This window comes from Dunckerocampus dactyliophorus, chromosome 8 (assembly GCF_027744805.1).
Source record: "Dunckerocampus dactyliophorus isolate RoL2022-P2 chromosome 8, RoL_Ddac_1.1, whole genome shotgun sequence".
NCBI lineage: Eukaryota > Metazoa > Chordata > Actinopteri > Syngnathiformes > Syngnathidae > Dunckerocampus > Dunckerocampus dactyliophorus.
Window position 1 is genome coordinate 1496347 of NC_072826.1, and position 21292 is coordinate 1517638.

The 21292-nt window shown below is 41.4% G+C and overlaps 2 protein-coding genes across 14 annotated transcripts in view; one reads left to right on the forward strand and one right to left on the reverse strand.

Annotated features, from left to right (window-relative positions):
* The window catches only part of LOC129186123 (contactin-4-like), a 140340-nt gene extending 131356 nt beyond the window's left edge, over positions 1-8984 (forward strand). For all 3 annotated transcript variants that reach the window (XM_054784030.1, XM_054784032.1, XM_054784031.1), the window contains exons 17-23: positions 431-501; positions 2422-2656; positions 2864-2979; positions 3821-4007; positions 4098-4210; positions 4303-4471; positions 5592-8984. In XM_054784030.1, the coding sequence (XP_054640005.1) occupies positions 431-501; positions 2422-2656; positions 2864-2979; positions 3821-4007; positions 4098-4210; positions 4303-4471; positions 5592-5683 (983 nt within the window). In that variant the 3' untranslated portion in view covers positions 5684-8984. The remainder of the gene's footprint in view (positions 1-430; positions 502-2421; positions 2657-2863; positions 2980-3820; positions 4008-4097; positions 4211-4302; positions 4472-5591) is intronic.
* A 1631-nt stretch (positions 8985-10615) lies between these two features.
* Positions 10616-21292, reverse strand: part of LOC129185897 (band 4.1-like protein 1) — a 66739-nt gene continuing 56062 nt past the window's right edge. For 9 of the 11 annotated variants that reach the window (XM_054783525.1, XM_054783528.1, XM_054783526.1 and 6 more), the window contains 8 exons: positions 18668-18718; positions 17579-17935; positions 17110-17238; positions 15924-15974; positions 15672-15767; positions 15373-15453; positions 15198-15305; positions 10616-13884 (listed from right to left, as the gene is read on the reverse strand). In XM_054783525.1, the coding sequence (XP_054639500.1) occupies positions 13879-13884; positions 15198-15305; positions 15373-15453; positions 15672-15767; positions 15924-15974; positions 17110-17238; positions 17579-17935; positions 18668-18718 (879 nt within the window). In that variant the 3' untranslated portion in view covers positions 10616-13878. The remainder of the gene's footprint in view (positions 13885-15197; positions 15306-15372; positions 15454-15671; positions 15768-15923; positions 15975-17109; positions 17239-17578; positions 17936-18667; positions 18719-21292) is intronic. The other 2 variants (XM_054783527.1, XM_054783533.1) reach the window with 2 other exon arrangements.

Here is a 21292-nt window from a genome sequence, read left to right on the forward strand (position 1 = left end):
TGATTATTTCATGTCTAGGGGGTTCTAATAATGCTAAAAGGTGTATTTAGAAGGTTTTAAACAGGTTTTCTTTGCTTTAACTGCAAAAATATTCCACTTATATAGAAGTAATCCTACTTCGCGGATATTCACCTATTGCAGTCGGACGAGGAATTACAGTAAGTTCTTAGCATATCTGTGCTCAATGTGAATTTCTCCTAGAGATCAATAAAGTATCTATCTATCTACCTATCTACATACTGTAGGTCTCCAAAATATCCAAGTGGCCCCTTGCATCCTTTGGTTTTTCAGTATATGGCCCTCCGTGGAAAAAGTGGGGACGCCCGTGTTCTAATATGTTTTGTCTCATACCAAGTATCAGTATTTTTGCTTCCATGTAGGTTTTCAGCATCAAGAGAAAGACTGAAACGTATCTCTCTCTTCCCGCTAGCTCCATTGGTCACACCAGCTAATGTGAGCGGTGGCGGTGGGAGTCGGTCTGAATTAGTCATCACATGGGAGGTAAGCACGCACAGAACCTGTCACCCATGGACGAGCACCCCACCAGGCTGTATTTTCAAAATATATATTTATAATGTAGAGCAATATGGTGGAACAGTTGCTGTCACAATAGGGGGTGAATCATTTTTACACTTTTGGAAAGATAATTCAATTCATTATTTGGAACTATCAGGTTTGTATTCATGTCATCCTTTTTTACATGAAGGCAGCTTCGAAATCCAGTAATAATTCAGACTGTTTAATGTCATTAACCCCTGCTGGGCAGCTTCACAAGAAACACTGCCAATGTTTTATCGTGCAAGTTCAATTATAACCCAACTTGTACTCAACCAAGTTTATATTCTGACTCAACCTTTAGTTTTTTATTTGCACTTTAAAACCTGCACAGTAGCCTAGTGGTTAGCATGTTGACCCCCCAGTTAGGAGATCAAGGATACAAATCTCCATTTGGGCATCTCCGAGTGGAGTTTGCATGTTCTCCAGATACTCCAGCTTCATCCTGCATCCCAAAACATGCATGTTAGGTTCATTGGATACTCTAACTTACTCAGTAGGTGTGAACGCAAGTGTGAATGGTTGTGTAGGTGTGCCCTATGATTGGCAGGATCCATCTATCCTGCCTCCAGGATGGATGGATGGCTGGATGGATTTTTAAAACCATAACTGTTTCAGGGAAACAGGTAAAGACCAAACACTACTGGTCCAAGCACAGATCCCTGTTGGACACCTAATTACTAGATGCACACAACTTCTACTGATATTCAAAAACTGTAAGCGATCCAACAGATAGGATTTAAAACAATTTAAGGCGATTCCTTTCATGCCAACGAGGTGTCTAATAACATTCTTGTTATTAGAATGTGATGGTCGATTGTGTCAAAGCCTGCGCAAAGAGCTAACAGGAGCACTCCAGAAAGCAACATGGGGGGTTGTTTCGGTACTGCTGCTGTTTTGAATGTCCTCAAATCATCGTTTTGTGAAAATGTGTATAACGGGAATCTTTGGCAGTTTGGATATTGGTCTGTGATTACCTAAGACATCTGGATCAAGGTTGGGTTTCCTTAAGAAAAGGTTGGATTAAATGACTCTGGTACATACAGCAGCCTGTAATTAAAGACCTATTGTTCATGTTGACTATGGCAGCGCCAACCAGTGGTAGAGCATCTTTAATCAAACAAGTAGGGATTAACAAATTGAAGAATTACAAGAGGAAACCGCAGAAGCCAGCAGTAAAAACTGACAAAAGTCATTACAACTTCCTCTAAGGCTACCACACTGATGGGATGATTGGTGCCAGTTGACTGCAGGACGTGAGTGATTTTGTCTCTAATGGTGACAGTTTTATTGTCAAAAATGGCAAGATTTCATCATGGCTGAGAGTGACAGGAATACATGGATCAATAACACTATGACACAGCCTGTTTTGTTCAGGGTTTTATCAATTCAAGTTTCTTTGGCATTGCACAGGGCCTTTCTGTAGATTTTGAAACTCTCTTTCCAGACTGATTAAACAAATGGCAACACCCCTCAAAGTGGCCTAGTGTTCAGCACGTCCGCCTCACAGTCAGGAGATCGAGGGTTCAAATCTCCGCTGGAGCATCTCTGTGGGAAGTTTTTATGTTCTCCCAGGGCGTGCATGGATTTTATCCGGGTACCCCAGCCTCCTCCCATATCCCAAAACATGCATGACGGGTTAATTGGAGACTCTCCATATGTTTGAATGTGAGCGTGAATGGTTGTTTGTCTACGTGTGCTCTGTAACTGATTGGGATCAGTCCAGGATGTACCTCGCCGCTCGCCCAGTGTCACCTGGGGTTTGTCTCCAGCTTATGCGTGACCCTAATGAGCCCAAGTGGTATAGACCATGAATGAACTAAGTACGCCGCTGCCTGTGTAAAGTGTGTGTGTTTCTTGTCATAGCCCGTTCCAGAAGAGCTACAGAATGGACCGGGGTTCGGCTATGTTGTGGCTTTCCGACCCCACGGTGCCACAGGTTGGATGCAGGCCGCCGTACCATCCGCCGACACATCCAGATACGTCTTCAAAAATGAAAGCATCCAGCCCTTTTCACCTTTTCATGTGAAGGTTGGAGTTTACAACAACGAGGGAGAAGGTCCATTCGGAACGGTCACAACTATCTACTCCGCAGAGGAAGGTGTGCACCGCTGCTTCCAATCCTACGTGTCAATGCTTTGCTGGCTCAGCTATAGTTAATGATCAGAATAGTGGCTCTGATTCAGGGAAAATGCATGATTATCATCTTTGATGAAAGAAATAGCAGGGGAAACACGTTTAATGATCCCCCTTTGAGGGATCATCAAAAATGAGTGCTACTTCTGAAGTCTTTATACATCAACTTCAGAACCCGGACGAGCGCCCACGAGGGTACGTGCCAAGAGTCTCTCAGCGTCCGAGGTTGAAATTTCATGGAAAGCTCTTCCCTGGAATGCCAATAAGAAAAGAGTGCTGGGCTATGAGGTAACTATAATTACACAATGATTCGTTTAGAGTGTGCCAGCTTGAACGTCTGTGTACAATGAAAGCATGTGAGTGTGTGTATGGGGCGTTGAATCCTGTTCTCCTCTATTATTGATGACTTTCTTAGGCTCATGTACAATACCTTGGGCAAAGGAGAGAAAAGCTGCATGCATAATGGGCCAGACTAGTCCCCTGGCCTTGGGGTTCACGGGTGTTTTTTGTTACTTAAGTACTGTAACTTGCACTGATTAGCTAACTGATCCAAGGAAAAGAATTTGTGGCTTCAAATCCAAACATAAAGCATGTTCACAAATTGCCCTTATACGCCAAATTCTACTCATCTTTGAAATCCCAGATGTGAACGCAGGAGCTATTTCCATCCGCTGAGTGCATGAAGTGGCAGAAATATAAATTGTTGACCACTCAAAGTCAACAGGGGAGCAGCCTCTGTGAAAACCATTCTTGCAAGGAAAGTCAAATTATATTTGGGCTGCCAAGCGTGCCTGCTGTTTCTGCCCTGACAACCATGGTGACAAAGAAAACCTGTTATTAGTATTTGTTGGCAGGGGAAGTGTTTGAATATATCTCCGATTTGTTTCACTTTTTGGTTCTTACTTTTGTGGCGTGACATTACTGTTTACCTCTCGACTTCAAGTGCTATACTTGTCCAACAGATCAATGTAGCTCACACTGAGCAAAACAAAAGATGCACAACATAACATGCTGCATCTTCTGTCCGGTATCGCCTCGTTCCCACTTGATCGACAGGGTGGAGCAGAATCCTTTTAAAAGTGTCTTTGTGTTGTGTTCACATCTGTGGTTCTGCCTTTCTGCTTTTCAGCTGCGGTACTGGGTGAAGGGTGGAAAGGAAGACACAGCCAATGTGCAAAGAACTGTGGGAAATCAGACGTCAACTATTATTCACGGCGTGAAAGGCAGCACCACGTATTACATCTCAGTGAGGGCGTACAACACTGCAGGAGCCGGACCTCCCAGCGGCACAGTCAGCATCACCACCAAAAAGCCACGTACGGAGCATATCTAATTGAAACCCTTGTCTGCTTTCGACGTGTTTACAGCTTTTGTTCGATGTGAATAATATGTTTTTTGTCCCTCAGCACCGAGCCAGCCTCCCGGTAAAGTGATGTGGAACGCGTCCAACTCCAAGATCATATTAAACTGGGAGCAGGTCAAAGCCCTGGAGAACGAGTCAGAGGTCACTGGTTACAAAGTAAACACCCTATCGCTGTTTGTCATCATTTGCAGGTCATTTGTTGCCGTGCTTTTTTCAACTGCTTGTGGCCCTGATTTGGCTGCGCTTAGGTGCTGTACAAGAAGAACCAACACAGCCGCCCCAATGTCATGGAGACTAACACCACCTCAGTGGAGCTCACTCTGCCCACTGATGAGGATTACATCATCCAGATAAAACCCTTTGGCGAAGGAGGGGAAGGCAGCAGTAGTCGGCAGATCACCATCCCGAGGATACCAGGTCAGTGGAGAGATAGTTGGTGTCGTCGGTGCTGAGCTGCATAATCTGCTCCCCTGCTGCTGCTGCCTGAAAACAGCAGATTAGTGATCATCATCACTGAAGGAGCAGAGAGAGCAGAAAAATAAAACGCTGCATACGACCATTGTGTAATTAAAACACCGTAAGGAACACCCATTTATTTGTTCGATTATAAAATACAGTGGAAAACTGCACTCTTTTGTAATTTTGCCCACATCCACAATCCATATGTGAGACATGAACACACATCCGTCTGTTTTCTGTGCATTCTAAAGATAGAAAAACAGCTCAAAAGAGGCAGCTGACAATGCACTTAATGGGACGCACCGATTCCGCCTATAAAGCCTTCTGGAAAAACCTCCAACAACGCCCCCTTTACATCATGGGACCTGCAAAACTAACATATTGGCTGATAATATCAGTTGCCCGATATTTTGGGAGCACGCTAGTTATATTATAAAATACAATAGAAACTCAAGGTCAACCACAACCGCATCAACCGCAGTTCATATTTCCTAAGGAAACGCACACTCAAGAAATAATCAATAATAATCATTTCAAAGTCATCATATAACCTTTATTAACTATTTTTAAAGCATTTTAATATTCTTGCAGTAGCTGTATTAGACTTTGATGACTCCTGGTCTCAAGTCTTTCATTAAAACAATAGAATGGAAAAAAAAGTAGGGATGCTCGGTATTGGCTATTAACGAAATCCGATATTGTCCAGCTCTTCATTAGCAATATTAACCGATACCAACATTGGCAGCAACTCTTCCCTCAAACTAACATCATTTTAAATATATAAATATAAGTATTTATCATTTAAATACAGAACCGGGTTGACCACAATTCATATTTACAAACAAATGACTTTACAAACGACTAAAAAATAAATAATCAATTCCAAAGTCATCATATGACCTTTACCAACTATATCATTCATTCGTAAGACATTTTACCATCCTGTGGTAGCTCTTTTGCTCTTTTGAGGGAGACCCACAATGTTAGACTTTGAAAACCCCTGGTCTGGAGTGTTTCATTGCAACAATAAGGCGCAACAAAAGTATTGAGAGTCTGTGTCTTTTTATTACCACTTCAGGTCCCAACGCAGTCGGCTCAGCATCCAAGGTCTCCACTCTTTCAGCCCTCAGTACAATAGCACTGTCTTTCACAGCGCGGACATCTTTATGACAAACAGCTCTTGGAGACCGTCTTCAGCAGATGACAAACACTCTGGTGTAACTACACCCATTCATTTCGAGTTACAATAGAGGCAAAAGGAATACACAGATGGGAAAAAAAAGTCTGTGACGTCTGGGAAGGAGTCCCCTACAACACCTTGTGAGCGAGTTGGACAGACGTCACGACTGTGTTGTAACCAAAGCAGCTTTCATAAGAAGAGAAAGAGAAAATGTCTTGTGTGCTTCTTTTTGTATGACATGCCAAGCGTTACAGTTTTTATTTGAATATTTTTTTCTTCCAAAATTAAATTTGATGCCAGTCTCCGTGTACCGGGACGAACGCATGTAAGTACGTACATGACAGATGACATATCTTTTCCAAATGTTTAGGAATGGAATTTGACATTTGTCTTAACAAAATCACAGATGTTATATCTCCATGTTATTGTCAAGACTATATCTACTATATCTGTTTTGCTCTCAAAAGCCTATTTGGTCAACTTTTCCTGTCAAAGAAGAGGACTTGCATCTGAATCATATGTCCATAAACAAAACATGCTAATGCTTTACCGAACCAGTGAAGCGTGGATTCCAATTACAAGTGCAATGAATTGTCGCAGGACGATATTCACAGTGGATGCAAACTAAATAAAAAGTGTCCTCACTGTGATAATAACGGTCATGAAAGAAATAAACGTACTTGAAAATAACGCTTTTATCGACAGTAAAATTAGAACAATTGTCACGTACATTGTACACTGTGTACGCTACCAGTCAAAAGTTTGGAGACACTTTATTGTGTTATTGTATGGGAAAGTGTCTCCAAACTTTTGACTGGTAGCGTACACAGTGTACAATGTACGTGACAATTGTTCTAATTTTACTGTACATACAGAATCTGCCCTGGCTGAACTTTGAAAACACTTTTTTTCAAGGAATCGCCTCATAGCAGTTCTTCAGAATTTTTTCAGGATGTTTCCCTTAATCTGCTGTGTACACCGTGTCGTGGTGGTGAACCAATCACAAGGCATATAGACAACCAGTCACGATCAGATTCTCACCATACCTGTAAACCATCCTGTTTTTAGCTGGAAACTCCCGGATTTGCCCTTCTTTTTTGTGGCCCTCCCATTGAAATAGTTTGCAGTAACTAAAAAAGATCATTAAAAAAATGAAGAGAATTTCCCTTATTTTCAAATGCAAAAGTTGACAGGTAGGATTTCCACGCTGCTGCACAAAAGTTGGCCGTGTACACCTCATCAAAATTTTTAGACCATTTGTAAAATTGTAAGAATTTACATTTTGCACTATTGGATCTTAAGGGGGTTCTAAGTAGAGCTTCACAAAATGAAAAGAAGAAATGGGAGACAAACAATTATTTGATTAAGCATTTTATTGCAAAAAGCCATTAAACTGCAATAGGTTGTTCATCAGCTGATCAAAAGTTCAAGACCATAAGCTCAAAAAAGCTAAAGGCCCCCTAAAATAGAAATAAAATGTCAATTAAATGCCATTTGACGCCCCTGCACAACTTGAAAATCCATTCTTCCACTTAAGGAAAAAGCAGTCCAGGTCATGATGCCGCCCCCTCCACTGTGCCGTGTGGACAAATCTCTGGTGGGATCTCCTTGTCGTGCCAGTAACATTGGAAGCCATCAGGACTCGTCAAGGCTACATTTGTTCTCATCAGAGAATAAAACTTTCTGTCCCATGTTCCAAATTGCAAACGGGCAATTTTGTAGTGTTGAAGGACACGAGGCCTGTGAAGACGTTTTTTTGTCCTTAAAACCCTTCTCTCGCAGATGCCGTTTGATGGTTATTGGACTGCACTCGGAACCCGTAACAAGCTTCATTTGGGCCGAGGATCTTTCCCTGTCTTGACGGACAGCCAATCGGATCTTCTGGCTCAGGGCCGGTGACATTGTTTTGGGTTTACCACTTGACTTTTTTTGTTCCATAGCCTTTGGGATCTTTTAAGAAGTTTAAAATGACTGAATGAGAGAAAGCTTTTTTGCCTTTGCCACCAAGAGATCATGACAGTGTGAATACCTGACAGAAAATGACATTGAATTCATGTTTTTGCCAAGATTTTTTTGTCTTAAACATTCGATCAGCTGATGAACAGCCCCTTTCACTCTCACGGTCATTTGCAATAAATTGCTCACTCAATTTTTTTTGGTCTCACTCCCATTTCTTCTTTTTGTATTTTAAAGCTCTACTTAGAACCTCCTTAAGATCCAACGGTACAAAATAAAAAATTTTCAACTAGTCTTGAAAATTTGATAAGGAGCGTATGCACAAGTGCACCGCCAGCGGCCTACTTTTTCAAATATGAACATTGAGATTTTTACAAAAAGGTCGGTTAGCATGCGATGATTTTAGTGCCAGTCATTTTTGGTGATAGAGCATCTCTTCGAGACATCCTTCTGACTAATTAATAGAAGCGCTCCATCTCTTGCGGGTCCCCGTCCTGTACTGGTGACTGAACCCACGTGGCTTTCCCATGCTCCTCTTTCTTTTGGTTAGCCGTGTGTGAATAGCTATTCTTTGCCTTCTGTGTGCCTCATCATACGTTCAAAACCCTCAGGTCCTTCAAGAGCCTTAACTTATCATAATGTATACTGAGGACAGGAGAAGCATAGAACTATGATGCAGCCACAGTGATGTTTACATGCTGCTGTGTTGATACACGTCGGATGTCGTCAGCTTTGGGAGGGGAATGGGGGCGGGGTCTGCTCTGTGTGGCAATATATGAGTTCTGGTGCATTTTTTATAGTTGTGTGATTTAAGGATGATGATTAAAGACAATGCTGCTGATCTTTCCTTTTCCCCTGCCATAGTCTCTTGATGCCCTATGGAACGGCTGTGCAGAGGCGCTGTCCAGTCTGTGTGTAGCTCTATGCTCTAGGGAAGTGCACTGTAGGCTACTGGGTCTTGCGCTGAATCATGCATCAGTGAATATGTAATATACTGTTTTGTACACTTCAAATCATTTATATGAGAGAAACTTTCTAAAAAAGGTGACTTATTTGGTTTGTATGTATAACTGTTTCATACTAACTGTTGCTCAGCATGACTGTGCTTAGTCGTCTTGCTTCAGGAACATGCAACGTTCATATGGGTCATGCCCGGGATAGGTTTATGTATATTGTATGTGTACCATGACATGTGAACAATCATGCTTCTGTCTCCGTCAGCCTGCCTGACGTGTCCTGTCAGCTCAACGCGAGGGATTCCTCTGTTGCTTTGTTGTTTATATTGTGTTAATAAAGGATATTGATTTATATAACAACACCAGGCCCTGCTGGTCTTTCCCTTGGTTTGTGTACATCCAACTCAGTATCAGGTAAAGCACATAAATGTGAGGCATGATGGAATATATTAGTCAAATATTTTCATGCCACCGCATGCAGTAATACACTTCATAGAATAAATACACCGTTTTTTCCCCTCACATTGCAAACTATACGCACTTACTGTGGGAAATACCAGCTCCAGGAAACTACGAGGGGACATCAAAGCAGACGCATCTATGCATCATTTTCGCTCTGACTTCACTTGTCTGCCTACGAATACGCTTGTTTGACCCCCATCTGTTTGAGCCGAATGTGACTTCACTCGCAACCCAGCAATTATCAGCGATGATGGTTGTGTTCAATGACAGCATGTAATTTCGGGTGCTACGTTCATTATGTCTGATGTGCTCACCGCTGTACCCTGCCTCTCGCCTGGGCTAGGCTCCAGCATACTCCCCAGGTGAAGATAAACTGGATGGATGGATGAGTCATCCTCATATTTAACCTGAACATTTTTGTGTGGATTTATTTTTATTTTGTATTGATTGGATTGGATTTGTATTGGCTTGAACACATTACGTCCCGAAATGACTAAAGTGGTTGTCTGTGACAGTCACGTGACTAGGCCAGGCAGCGTTGCCAGACACTTATGGAATTTGTACAATAATTTCACCCACTGTAAAATCAATTACATAAAAAGATAATTTAATGTAAAATAATTTAACCCCTTCAATACATGGCTATTAGCAAACACAATTAGCAAAACATAGGATACACCCTGCACTGTGCCAGATGCTGTGCGTTGTCTCACGTGCCTTCATGTAGCCAGCGGGGGTGCTGTTCTGTCAGTGGTACCCTTTTTCCCTTTAGTTAAAGGTAAAACTTCATTATAAGCCATACTTTACACAGTCTGTGGTAATGTTTCCCTTTCAAATATCAAATATCAAAACGGGTATGTACGATAATTTCCCTTAAAATACGATAATTTTAAACTCCAGGTATGATAACTGGTCATTTCCCATCTGGCAACACTGATCCCAGGATTGGTCTTCCCCAAAATGGCAGCATGACAGGTAAACTAGCTAATTTCCAAAGGATTGCCATTAAAGGCAGTTTTAAACCCATTTAACAATAATACCTTAATAGGGTGTCAAACATTACAATTGAACTGTCCTTATTATATTCATTGAATAAATGAATATAAAACAAGCTACGGAAAAATTCCTATCGGGTTGTTAGCCGTAAAATAGTTACGGAAAGCGTGACGTGAGGGATTAGTCACCAATTTATTAGCAAAAATGCTACTAGACCCCTCAATAAATGTCACTGTTTCAGTTATTTGTAATTAATAAATATTTTTAGTCCAATTGACAGTACAGTTGTGATACAGAGCGCAAAAAGCGTCAATAATGAAGTGTCATATTTAGGTATTATTTGTGCCACACAATAAAGTATCCAGTTCTTCGTTTAAATGCGTTCAAATACATGTACTAAAGGTGGCCACTTGATGGCGATATAACCTCATAAGTAATACAGTGGTCCTCTATGATTAACACTCATGCTGTAATTGTGCTGCGAGTTGGCGTTCCATTGCTGGGGAACAAACGGATTTCCTCATCGTACGAGAATGACAATTAAAGACAGGCTTTGTACCATATTGAGACATTTATTTATGCATGTATGTTTTCATTGTAGAATGGAAGCATATACAGCACATACACACCACCATGCAATGTATTACAAAAGCAGTGTAGAATTGAAGGTGAATTCTGTTTAATGCTTCGGGCAGAACAAAGCGTATTTCCATTATCTGTACTTATGCTGGTTTGTACTTGAACTGTACCGATATATTTCTGAACTTACTGAACTAACTTAGATGTGTTTATGGTCACATCCTTCCCAGACAGCTATACACTTTCAAGGCAGTGTGAACTAAGCCGTTATTGTGTGTGTATGCCTTGTGATCATCAGCACAGGAGCTCTGGCTCCTGCACTCCAATTATAAGACACATTTATGTGGCATTCCCAGCTCCTAGTTGTGACATTTCTTGCACAGTCTACAGGATAACACTCAGAAATACGAATACTCATAAATGGCTAAGGCTCTTCTAGGCTCCATTTCAGCACATGGCGCGTGGAACGTCTTCATCAACATAGTCTAAGTAGTGTGCCCAACACTAAGTTATTCCCCAGTCTATAGCGTGAGTGCTGCATGCAGCTGCAGCTCGGTATATCATACACATTCTGTTTATCTACTCAGTAGTGGGACAGGATGTAAGGACTGGACAATGAGAATATCACAAGCTGTCGGTTCAGTTTGATCTATCGCCGACTGCGTGCTGTAGCTTTTTATTACATTTCGATAAGAATTACAGTTCACAGTTTTCTCCCTTTTGGAGGACAGCTGATAAGTATAAATGTCTGCTTATTGCGAATCTCACAAGCAGCGCGCTCCACTGCTTCGCTTACCAGAAGCACAAGATTAACACCGACGGCAACGCGGCTCAAGCTCTATCAGAGGGATTCATGTGGATGATAGCGATGCAAGCAAGGTATAGTAGGGGAGGTCATCCAAGAAGTATGCTATTGCACACAACAAATGTTCAGCATTGGCTAAACTGGAAGAGAAAGCAGTCCTCACAATCAGCACTGCAATAAATAATACTTGAAAGAGGAAAAACAATGAAAAGCAGTGTTTCCCATACATTCATGTATTTGGACTGCCAGAACTAAAGTTGGCCCTCACTCATAAACACATTATAATGGGACTGTCGGACTTCAGTGGGACTGTGGTTGTCGATACAACTCTGTACAGTAGCTGCATGCATTGCAACTGCGCATTCTAACACAGCTGGTCTGCCAGAGGACAATACGACTATGCAGGAGAGATCGGTGTTGCCAAGTTAGTGACTTTTTAACCAGATCCCTCTAAATATTCTTTTTTTAAAAAGTGACTCGTAACAAATCTCATGAACAGAGTTTTGGAAACACATATCGCTCTTCTCAACGAGCAGCGACTGCTGCTGTTGGCTCCCTAGATTGCAGTCCTTTGAGAATCACTGGAAAGGAATTGGGATAAAACAGGCTTATAAGGGATATTGGTGGTACATCACATGTCAATCACAGGGCAATTGTGAATGTGTTCAAACGTCAGATACAGTGTATGAATCACTGCACTATCAAATGTGTCTGGTATTCTAAATGACTCAATTTTCCCTTCAAAAATGACCAACACAACAGCAGATTTGAGTGCCTTTCAGCTCCCCAGCCCTTATGTTTTGCTTCGTTCTCGCATCCATGTGTTCTCCAAAAAGGTTTCTGATAAAACTCAAAGATTAAAAAGAAAGATGAAAAAATGAGTTATTTTAGCTTTGGTTGTTAGTAGTGTAGTGGTTCACATAGTTGACTTTCATGCAGCAAGCATGTCAAGGTCACAAAATAGGTGCCACTCCCAGTGATTTACTCTTTCTGAGATTGAGGAACAGGGCTCGAAAATGTCATAATTCAATATAGAATAACAAGTTCACAATACTTTTTAGGATATGCCACATCATTGTAATGTTTACAGCCTTTTGTGTCACTATCTGGTCAACATATGGAATCAAAAGTTAACAGTGAAAGTAACACATTTCATGGAACAAAATGAGCGTGACTGCTTTTTTGCTAGAATTCAATTCAGTTAATTGCATAACAAATGTTGCCACTACACACAGCACCTATAACAAAGTGACAAAAGATACAAGATTGGCATATAAGCATGTTCACACCCAAGAATGAAACGCCCAAGAGCAGAGTATAACAAGTATAGCATGTAAACCATATTGGATCGTGAAAGCCAAATAAAGTAGAATTAGGAGGTTTAACGACAATGAAAAAACAGGAGCATAAACATTTCTAAAACATTTTAAACATTTAGAATTCATTGTCCCCTGCCCCAGAAACAGAGGATTTCAAAGAAAGCTGTAATAGTGATGACAGAAATGGAATAAGAGTAATCTTCATCAGTTGAACACGGCTTGGAAGGTAAAATCCCTCACGAATGTCTCAGTTTTACAGCAGAGTCCGTGAAAATCCGAAAGAGTCCACCACAAATTGGTCCAATGATCTGTGGAGTTTTTTGGAAGTTGCTTGTCTCGTGCTGTCAGTGCTGCATAGTGGACCAATTCATTTCCCAAGATAAAAATGTCTCTCTTCTTTCATGAGACCATCTGTGTATTTAAAAAAAAGTATATATATATATATATATATATAATTTCTTCTGCTGTTTTGTAATTGAATGATGCAGATTATAATAATCTGATAGTATATTGATTTACGTATCAGGCAAACACTGGACAGAAGTTTGATGTTCTTCAGATAAAAATGTAAAAAGTTTGTCAGACTGCTAAAGGTGCCATTAACCGAAGGGTGTTTACATGGTGAAACCTGTATCAGCATTGCGCCCCTTCTTTGATCCAATCCATTTCCTTTACGTATATGTTATTTATTTCATGTACTCTGAGAGAATGGTGCAGGGAAGATGATTGTAATATAGGAAGAAGTCATCTGTAAATAAATGTTAATGGGGCAAAGGGGATCGGCTGTAAAGTACAAATACAATCAATCTAACTGAAGAAACTGTTGCCAAACCCTCTAACCAAATAATCCTCCATTAGATGATCCTCCCTGACCAATCAGGGCTGATATAGGCTTTGACAGGAACGGGAGTCCGGATCAGGGTCAGAGTCGGAGCAGAGTCACAATCGGTTTGTCTCCAAGGACAGAGGAGGCGATCTACTGCATCGTGGCTCACAGTCTGTTCTGTCAGTTAGTAGTCTTAGGAGTACAAAGTCCTCTTATCAGATTGGTGGCATGCTGCACCGGGAGAGGATCCTCTCATGTCCCCCGCTTCAGGAGCCACCACGGCCAATCAGGACTGTAAATGGAAAAAAAAATACAAGTTTTATGTGTGCTGGGGATCATTGTTCTGTTAGAATACCAAGATGTTTCTGCCATCTAGCTGTTGATCTGAGTTGGATTTGAAGAATTCTTAATGGTTCCATCCACTCTGTGCAGTGCACCAGTACCAGTGGCAGCAAAGTAGCCCTAGAGCATGACGCTACCAATTCAAGTCAACTTGATTTGGCAATTCACAAAGCAAGTTATATCAAGGCACTTTTACACATTGAGCTCAATTCAACTTTGGTTCAGAAGGCATTTGCAGAGCTGTTGGAAATGTGAATTTCTCTTGGGGATCAATAAAGTATCTATCTATCATTTGGCTTGTCCATATGAGCAGCTGCAAATGTCAGTCAAACTTGAAGGTGTTGATTTCAGAGGAGGTGCTTCTTTCTTGGTTGGCACCCTTTCAGTCCATGATGATGAAAATTGAAAAACTGGCTTCACTGTGCACAGAGACACTGGCGTTATAGCAATTTCCAGTTTATGGTAAGCTTGAGCCCTGGTGGTTCCTGGGTTGTTCCTGAGTATCCTAACCAATTTTCTTTCATATGAGGGTGACAGTATGGTTCTTCCAGACCTTGGCAAAGGTCAAATTACTTGTATGAATAGAAGTACTTATACTGATGATCTAGGAATCTGCGGTTGGTGGATGTGAGAAACCTTGTGTCCTCCAGACTTTACAGGTACTCAGTTGAGTTCGAACCTATACTTGGCTACTCCATCAACTTCCGATTCCTCAGGAAGGCGATTTCATTTTGTATGTGTGTTTGGGCTCGTTATGTTAGACAAAATGCAGCAGGTCGATATGGTTCTTTCCATCGGGGATGTGCTCAGGCACCATATCACGTATTAAAACTGGCATCTTCAAGAACATTCTGCTACAAATTAAACAGGTAGGTTTTTATTCTACCCATATAAATATTGACTTTCAGTATTTTAATTGTATTTCAGTATGTATAGCTGTAATTTGTCTCCTTGGTGGTGTAAACATCCCTCTTCCCTCCGGCGTCCTCTTTTTCACTTGTAAATTTAATGTTGTTAAGAGCGGCACCGTGATCCTCCGCTGAGAATGGCGCATGCGTAGAAAGCCCTCTCCAATGATTGATTGATGAAAGTGCAAGCGGGATCTGGTTTCCAATCGCATAGACTACGTGTGTTAATCTGATCCGAGCACGATCTCATTAAAATGTTTTAATGCCTTTTTATAAGCTGGTTTTAACTAAATTCATGTAATAATTTCGATTTTTTTATGTGCAAAGATAGAGACTGACTCTTTTTCTCCTTTACCTTCTGTAGTTCCTCAGTGGGAGACTCTGTCTCCCTAATAACAACTGCTTTTGTCACCAGCATGTCAGGATGCTGCTGCTTGGCCTCTTGGATCGCCATGGCAAGAGCCTACGGACAGGATCAAAGTTTTGAGATCAGTTGACTGTCACGGCATCCTGTAATTACTCTTCCTCACCTGATGTTGATCTACATCATCATCTCCTGTGATGATAATCCTTTTCTCAATTCTGGTCTCTGAGTAGCCTCCTTTTACCGTCTGCAGCATGTAGACAGGAATAGGTTTTAGCTAAATAGACTTCTGTGACATTTATTAGTAATTGCACATTATGTTTCTTCTTTAATTAGCTATTCTCAAACAGCATGCACTTGCTTGAAAAAAAAACTGTTGAGAGATGTTGCTTAGTTTTTGCATTGTCTACCTGCTGACAGTGTGTTCTACTAGTGGTGAGAATACACGGTAGTCTCTGTTATTACCTTGGTAACTTGAGTTGTGGTTGCAGTGGTGACACTTTCAGCAGTGATGCTCAGTGGGGACACAATGAGCTCTTTACCTTGGACACTGGCTTTAATCTATACAGCACAAGTATGAGTGAGGCGTATAAGGTGTAAATATGACGACACAAACAACCATTCACATCTTCTTAAAGTTAGACATTGTGACCCTACTAGCATATACTCTCACATCTCACTGATACACTCAGCAGTATTTCCTTGTAAATCACTTACAGGTGATGCATTTTCTTTAAGGCTGACTCGGGCCTCTTGTGTGAAGGACAGCTTTTGTAGGAAGGAGAAAAATGTGTCATCAAACATAGAAAATAACATACAATGGAACATTGCATTTGTGGGAAAATGTTCTGGCCCAAAGCTGTTGTGACACCAACAGGTAGAACAGAAATTCTAGGAGGAAACACTTCTTGTACTCTTTAAAAAGGATGGAATTCACTGAAGAGTTCAGTAAAACACACACCTGGAAGGCAATTGATGTCAACTAAAGTGGATGCTTGCAGAATTCTTTCCTCTGATGAATAAAAACCCCTTTCATAACTGCGCCGCAGATCAAGAGCTTGCCAGGGTCATCTTTGTGTACTAGTACTACTACTCAACACCATGCACTCAAGAAAGGACGTATTCCTCCTTTCCATCTAAAAGTCTGCCACATCCAACCTGAGCAGAAAATGGCTTGATGCGCTTCAGACGCATTCCTGTGACCCCTCGCATCTTGAGCCTAAGTTCAATTAAGCAAAGGTCAGAGAAGTGTTTCTAATACTTCTAATGCCTTTACATTCCTGTGGCAAAAGTAGAAATGTCACTGCAAGTATGGTGCAGTGCTGCTCTACCATATACTGTTCAATCAATACCTCTCTGTATAAATAAACTGAGCATTTTCTTTGCTGAGACCGAATAGTGGTTACAACCCATGTATTGCAATGGAGGTATTATGCCCATACATCTCTTATTGAGACATAAGGATCTATGTACAGTATATGGACTATACTAAAAATGTCAGGACATTATATGTGTATTGTTTAAGATCATCCTCCAACTCAATAGTTCTTTCAGTGCAAATAGGCAAGCATCCTGCAGCAGTCAACGTCCCCATGCTGTTGTTGAGAAACAAAGGTGTTGTCTCCCTCTGCTGGTGCAATAATATCAACACAAGACATGTTGCCAATATATGACGTCATCCTTCGATTGCTGCAGATACACACAGTATCAAACAGTTGTACTAATACTACAAAGATACGGTGGCACCTTTGAAGGCGTTCGGTCAACACCACGGCCAGAGACTATCCAAAACATGTTTATATTCATTTAGATTCATTGGGTCGCAATCTAATGAATCAGCAGGGACAACAGTAGTAAGAAAATAGTAAAAGACATAGATTGTGTAATACCGTTGTTGATTTACCTGTGGTGAGACGTTGATAATATTCATTTGAACCTCTGATCCATTAGTGTGAGACTCTGTCTTGGAGTCGGCCCTTTTAAGCATCTGGGCCATGCTCACAGCACTGGCGTCTCTCTTTGCCACGGGGGGCTGTGAAAAACAACACCAAGAGTCAAGTTGTGCTTCGCAATGAGCGTGTCTGAGGGTATACTTGTATAGTCATGGAAAACTGAGTGCTTATTTTCAAAATCAGTCATTTATTGCAATTCATATTGCGATTCCAACAAAAGAATGATTGATGAAATAATAATGAAATGGATTATGCAGTAAAAAGAAAAAATAACAGCGGCTCCACAAATCAACCCAGACAAAACACTGACAAAACGCACCAAAATTCTAAGAAAATGACAATTAATGATGAAAGAGGAAGGCAGGCAGGATGAATCAGTGAGGAAATGCCGATGACGGATGACAACATTCATCTGTCTACCTCATGATACAGTCCCTCTTCAGGAAGTTTCTCTATGGGAGATTTGTCCCTTGAGCCCATGAGACATGCAGAGTAGAACCTGGATGTTTCCTCAAAGTCCTCCCGTGCCACCTCGGGCTGCCTCTCCTTCGCTCCTGAATCGGACAAGCCTTCAGCTATGTCGTCCATGCAGGGATGGAGGTCTGTGATGACCGTGAAGTCGACCTCAGCCTCTAAGCTCGATGTGGAGCTGACCGTCATGCTGGAACACTTGCGTTCAATGCCCAAATGGGGCTGTCTAATGCAGCCCGAGTTGTCCCGCTCCGGTTCCTCCTCACGAGTTACAATTGCCTGGGGCTTGTTGTCACTGAGCTCCTTCTGGGAGGGGTACAGATACAGTGGCCACTCTTAGATAATGGAACTGCAGGCTGATTGTGAAGATAATATGGAATGGGATGGATGCAATTTTAAGAGGTGCATGCATGCTGGGCTTCCCGTTGATACGTTCACTGTAGATTCAGTCACTATTCAAGAGATCAGACACTATGAATATCCTTTTGAAAGTAGAATTTGTGTGAATAATTGAATCCAAATTGCCTCTACGGCTCCTTGAGCTCAAACTCACTCAAATTTAATTCAATACAATGGTTACGAAAGTAATATCCCTCATTAGGAAAAGATTCATGTACCAGTTTAAATCCTGAAAGTGCCAACACACTTCAAGTTGGTAGGTGAATAGAACTTCTGTAGCCAAATAGCACCACATGCCAAAAATAAACTAAAATGAAGCTTTTGTTTCAAACAAATGTAAGTAATACTTGTATCGCAAATAGATTTTAAATTTCCTATGTGGAACAAATAGTGATGCAATTTTAACTTCAGTAAAAACAGATGATTTCAGCAACAGAAATACAGGACTCCTTTGAACCCACATTCGATTCAAGCTCATCTCTAAACGGCAGCTGAATAGTCAGAGAAAAGCAACACTTTAAGTAATTTTAGTGTCAACAAAAGGAGTCTGCAGTCATTTGAAGCTCGTGCAATTTTACTGCAAGGGGTAGATTTGAGGGGTGGAGCGAATGACAATGGGTTTGAATACAAATGAACAACCTTGGAATCAGTGAATGGCTCATCACAAACAAAGGGAGCAGGGACTGGCTCCTGCAGGTGGAAGCAGAAGAAAGAGCACTTTAAGACAAGCTGACGTTGATTGAGGCCCTTAAACAAACACGCATTCCATCACTGACTGGGATCCAAACATTCAAGTTCACTAGTAGATGAACGCAAACTAAACCTGAAGTTTGGTGAAGAAATGCACATGGAGCAAATCGATATGCACATACCCAAACAGCAAGATTGTGCATGAATGGGAAAAAAATCTGTCAAAAATAAAGGGAACACACTTCAAGGATATCAACCAGTCCAGCGAAGACCAATTGTCAATCTATTCACCTGCTGTAGTTCACTTCCTCCGGGATGATACATCCATACAGGCCATGGCCAGTAGGTTTGCTATATCTCCCACCACAATGCCAGGAGTATAGATAAAATACTGGGAAACAGGTCAGTATACCAGAAAAAAGGTGGGGGGGAGCACAGGAGGGCCACCCAGGCAAAAGCAGTACATGTACTGCTATCACCTGCAAAGAACAGAAGGAGCACTACCAAATACATATTGACCTCCAGCAGGCCACTGCTGTGCATGTTTCTGCTAAAACTCTGTGAAGATGAACCCACTGTCAGGAATGGGGCCTGTGCTTACAGGCTGGCATCATGCAGGTGGGAGTAGGCAAGTCTGGAAGAACCGCTGCAGACAAAAAGAACATTGTAACAAGTTGCTTGTCTGCTTCAGTAGCGCAGTCTCTCACATTCACACTATGGACAATTTAGAGTCTCCAAATAGCCTCACATGCATGTTTTTGCGATGTGGGAAGAAACCAACGTACCCACAGAAAACCCACGGAAACAAGGGGAGAACATGTAAACTCCACACTGAGATGTTCCAAAAGAGAATCAAAGCCGAATCTTCTTACTGTGCTACGCACCACACCACCATTCTTCCCAGATTTCAAATTGAATAGTCTATTCATCAAAATATTCTAATGTTCCCTTTATTTTTTGAGGGGTGTGTATATCCAGACTCAAGCTAAACTTCAAAAATGAAAAAAAAGATTTTAAAATATGACAAAATAGCCATGCAGTCTGTGCAATAAGCTGATTTTTAGCATAAAAGTAAGAATGATTCTAAATGTCGCATGTCAAAAAAGGCGCATTAAAGTACAATTGATGCTCAACAGAAAGTTCCATCCAGCAAAATGACCAAGCATCAACTTCCTGGGTTGGTAGTAGCGCCATACTTTGCCACACGGCCTGATTCCAGTTTGATCCTGATTTAGTTGACGCTTGCCTGTTGACGCTTGTTGGCACTCACAGGGAGTCCCATTGCCATGACAGTTCAAACCAATAGTACACATAAGAGTAACACTCAAGATGACTAGTCACTTCATTCACATTCATTCTAGCGCATGCACGCTCTTTATGATACCATCAGTGGAAGAAAGCCACAAATCCGGGGCTCCACACAAACTTTTTCTTTTAGGAGCACTAGTGGCCCTTAACTTAAAATTTTAGGAGCACAAGCAGAAAGTTTAGGAGCACACAGCAAAATCAACTTGCAAAGTAAATATTCAAATTACATCACCTTTTCACTGTATTACTGATAAATACTTGAACAATAAATAGCAACGGTCTTCTCAAACCACCCTCTTTCTGTCCCTAGCTTGTGGAAGGCCTCTTTGGTGGCATCATATTCACCTTACAATGAACGCACATCATGTGATTTCTAGGGTTGGGCATGGAGCATCGATGGGAACCAGGACTAACGTTCAGATTCTCCTGGAATTGTTCATTTTTTAAAATTTCTATCCTTACATTTGGTGATTGACCAACCTGCCGAGCGGCAAAAATGGCCACATAACACCAACGAAGAAGAAGCAGCAGGAAGCATTTGGACAGTGTGCGACGGCGCTGGAAAGTTTGTTGGCTGAAATTCTGCTAAAAAATGAACGGTCTGTGCCGTGCAACATTTTCAAAGCCATCATATTATGCAAAGGACGCTGTATCATTAACATGATTAAACACATCAGGATTCATGGTGACTCATACAGTGTCGCGTTTTTGACACGCTACGCCGGACTTCTTCCAACCAGTCAGGTAAGTAAAACAATAAATTACGTCAATCTTATGGCAACATTGAAGCAGCAAACAAATCATATTTTATACTGCAAATACGGTGGCCAACTCAAATACCCAGCTAATGTAAGGCTGTGTACTCTTTCATAGACCAACGACCTGACGTTAATGCTAGCTTTAGCCAGGAAGTTGACTGGACCCGCATGAGGTGTTACTCCATTCGCTTGTTTGATATTCTGCACGCAGGTTAGTAGGAACTTCATGTTTCCAAATGCTGATAATGTGTGTGAATGCATAAAGGTTAGCTTTGATGACATTATTTCTGTGTTGAGAGCTACTGTTCATATTTTGTTCCGTGTCAAGTAAATTCATGCTAGCACACTGCCCGTCACCCACATAAAACGACGACTTAACAATCTTTTCTCTGGAGAAGAAACTCCAGGACCATGCCAATGGTGAGTCTGTATTTGTTTTGTGCTTTTAATTTGATGTTGGAAGTTACGTTTCTGAGAGTGTTGTTCAGTAACGTGTAACGTGGCAAAC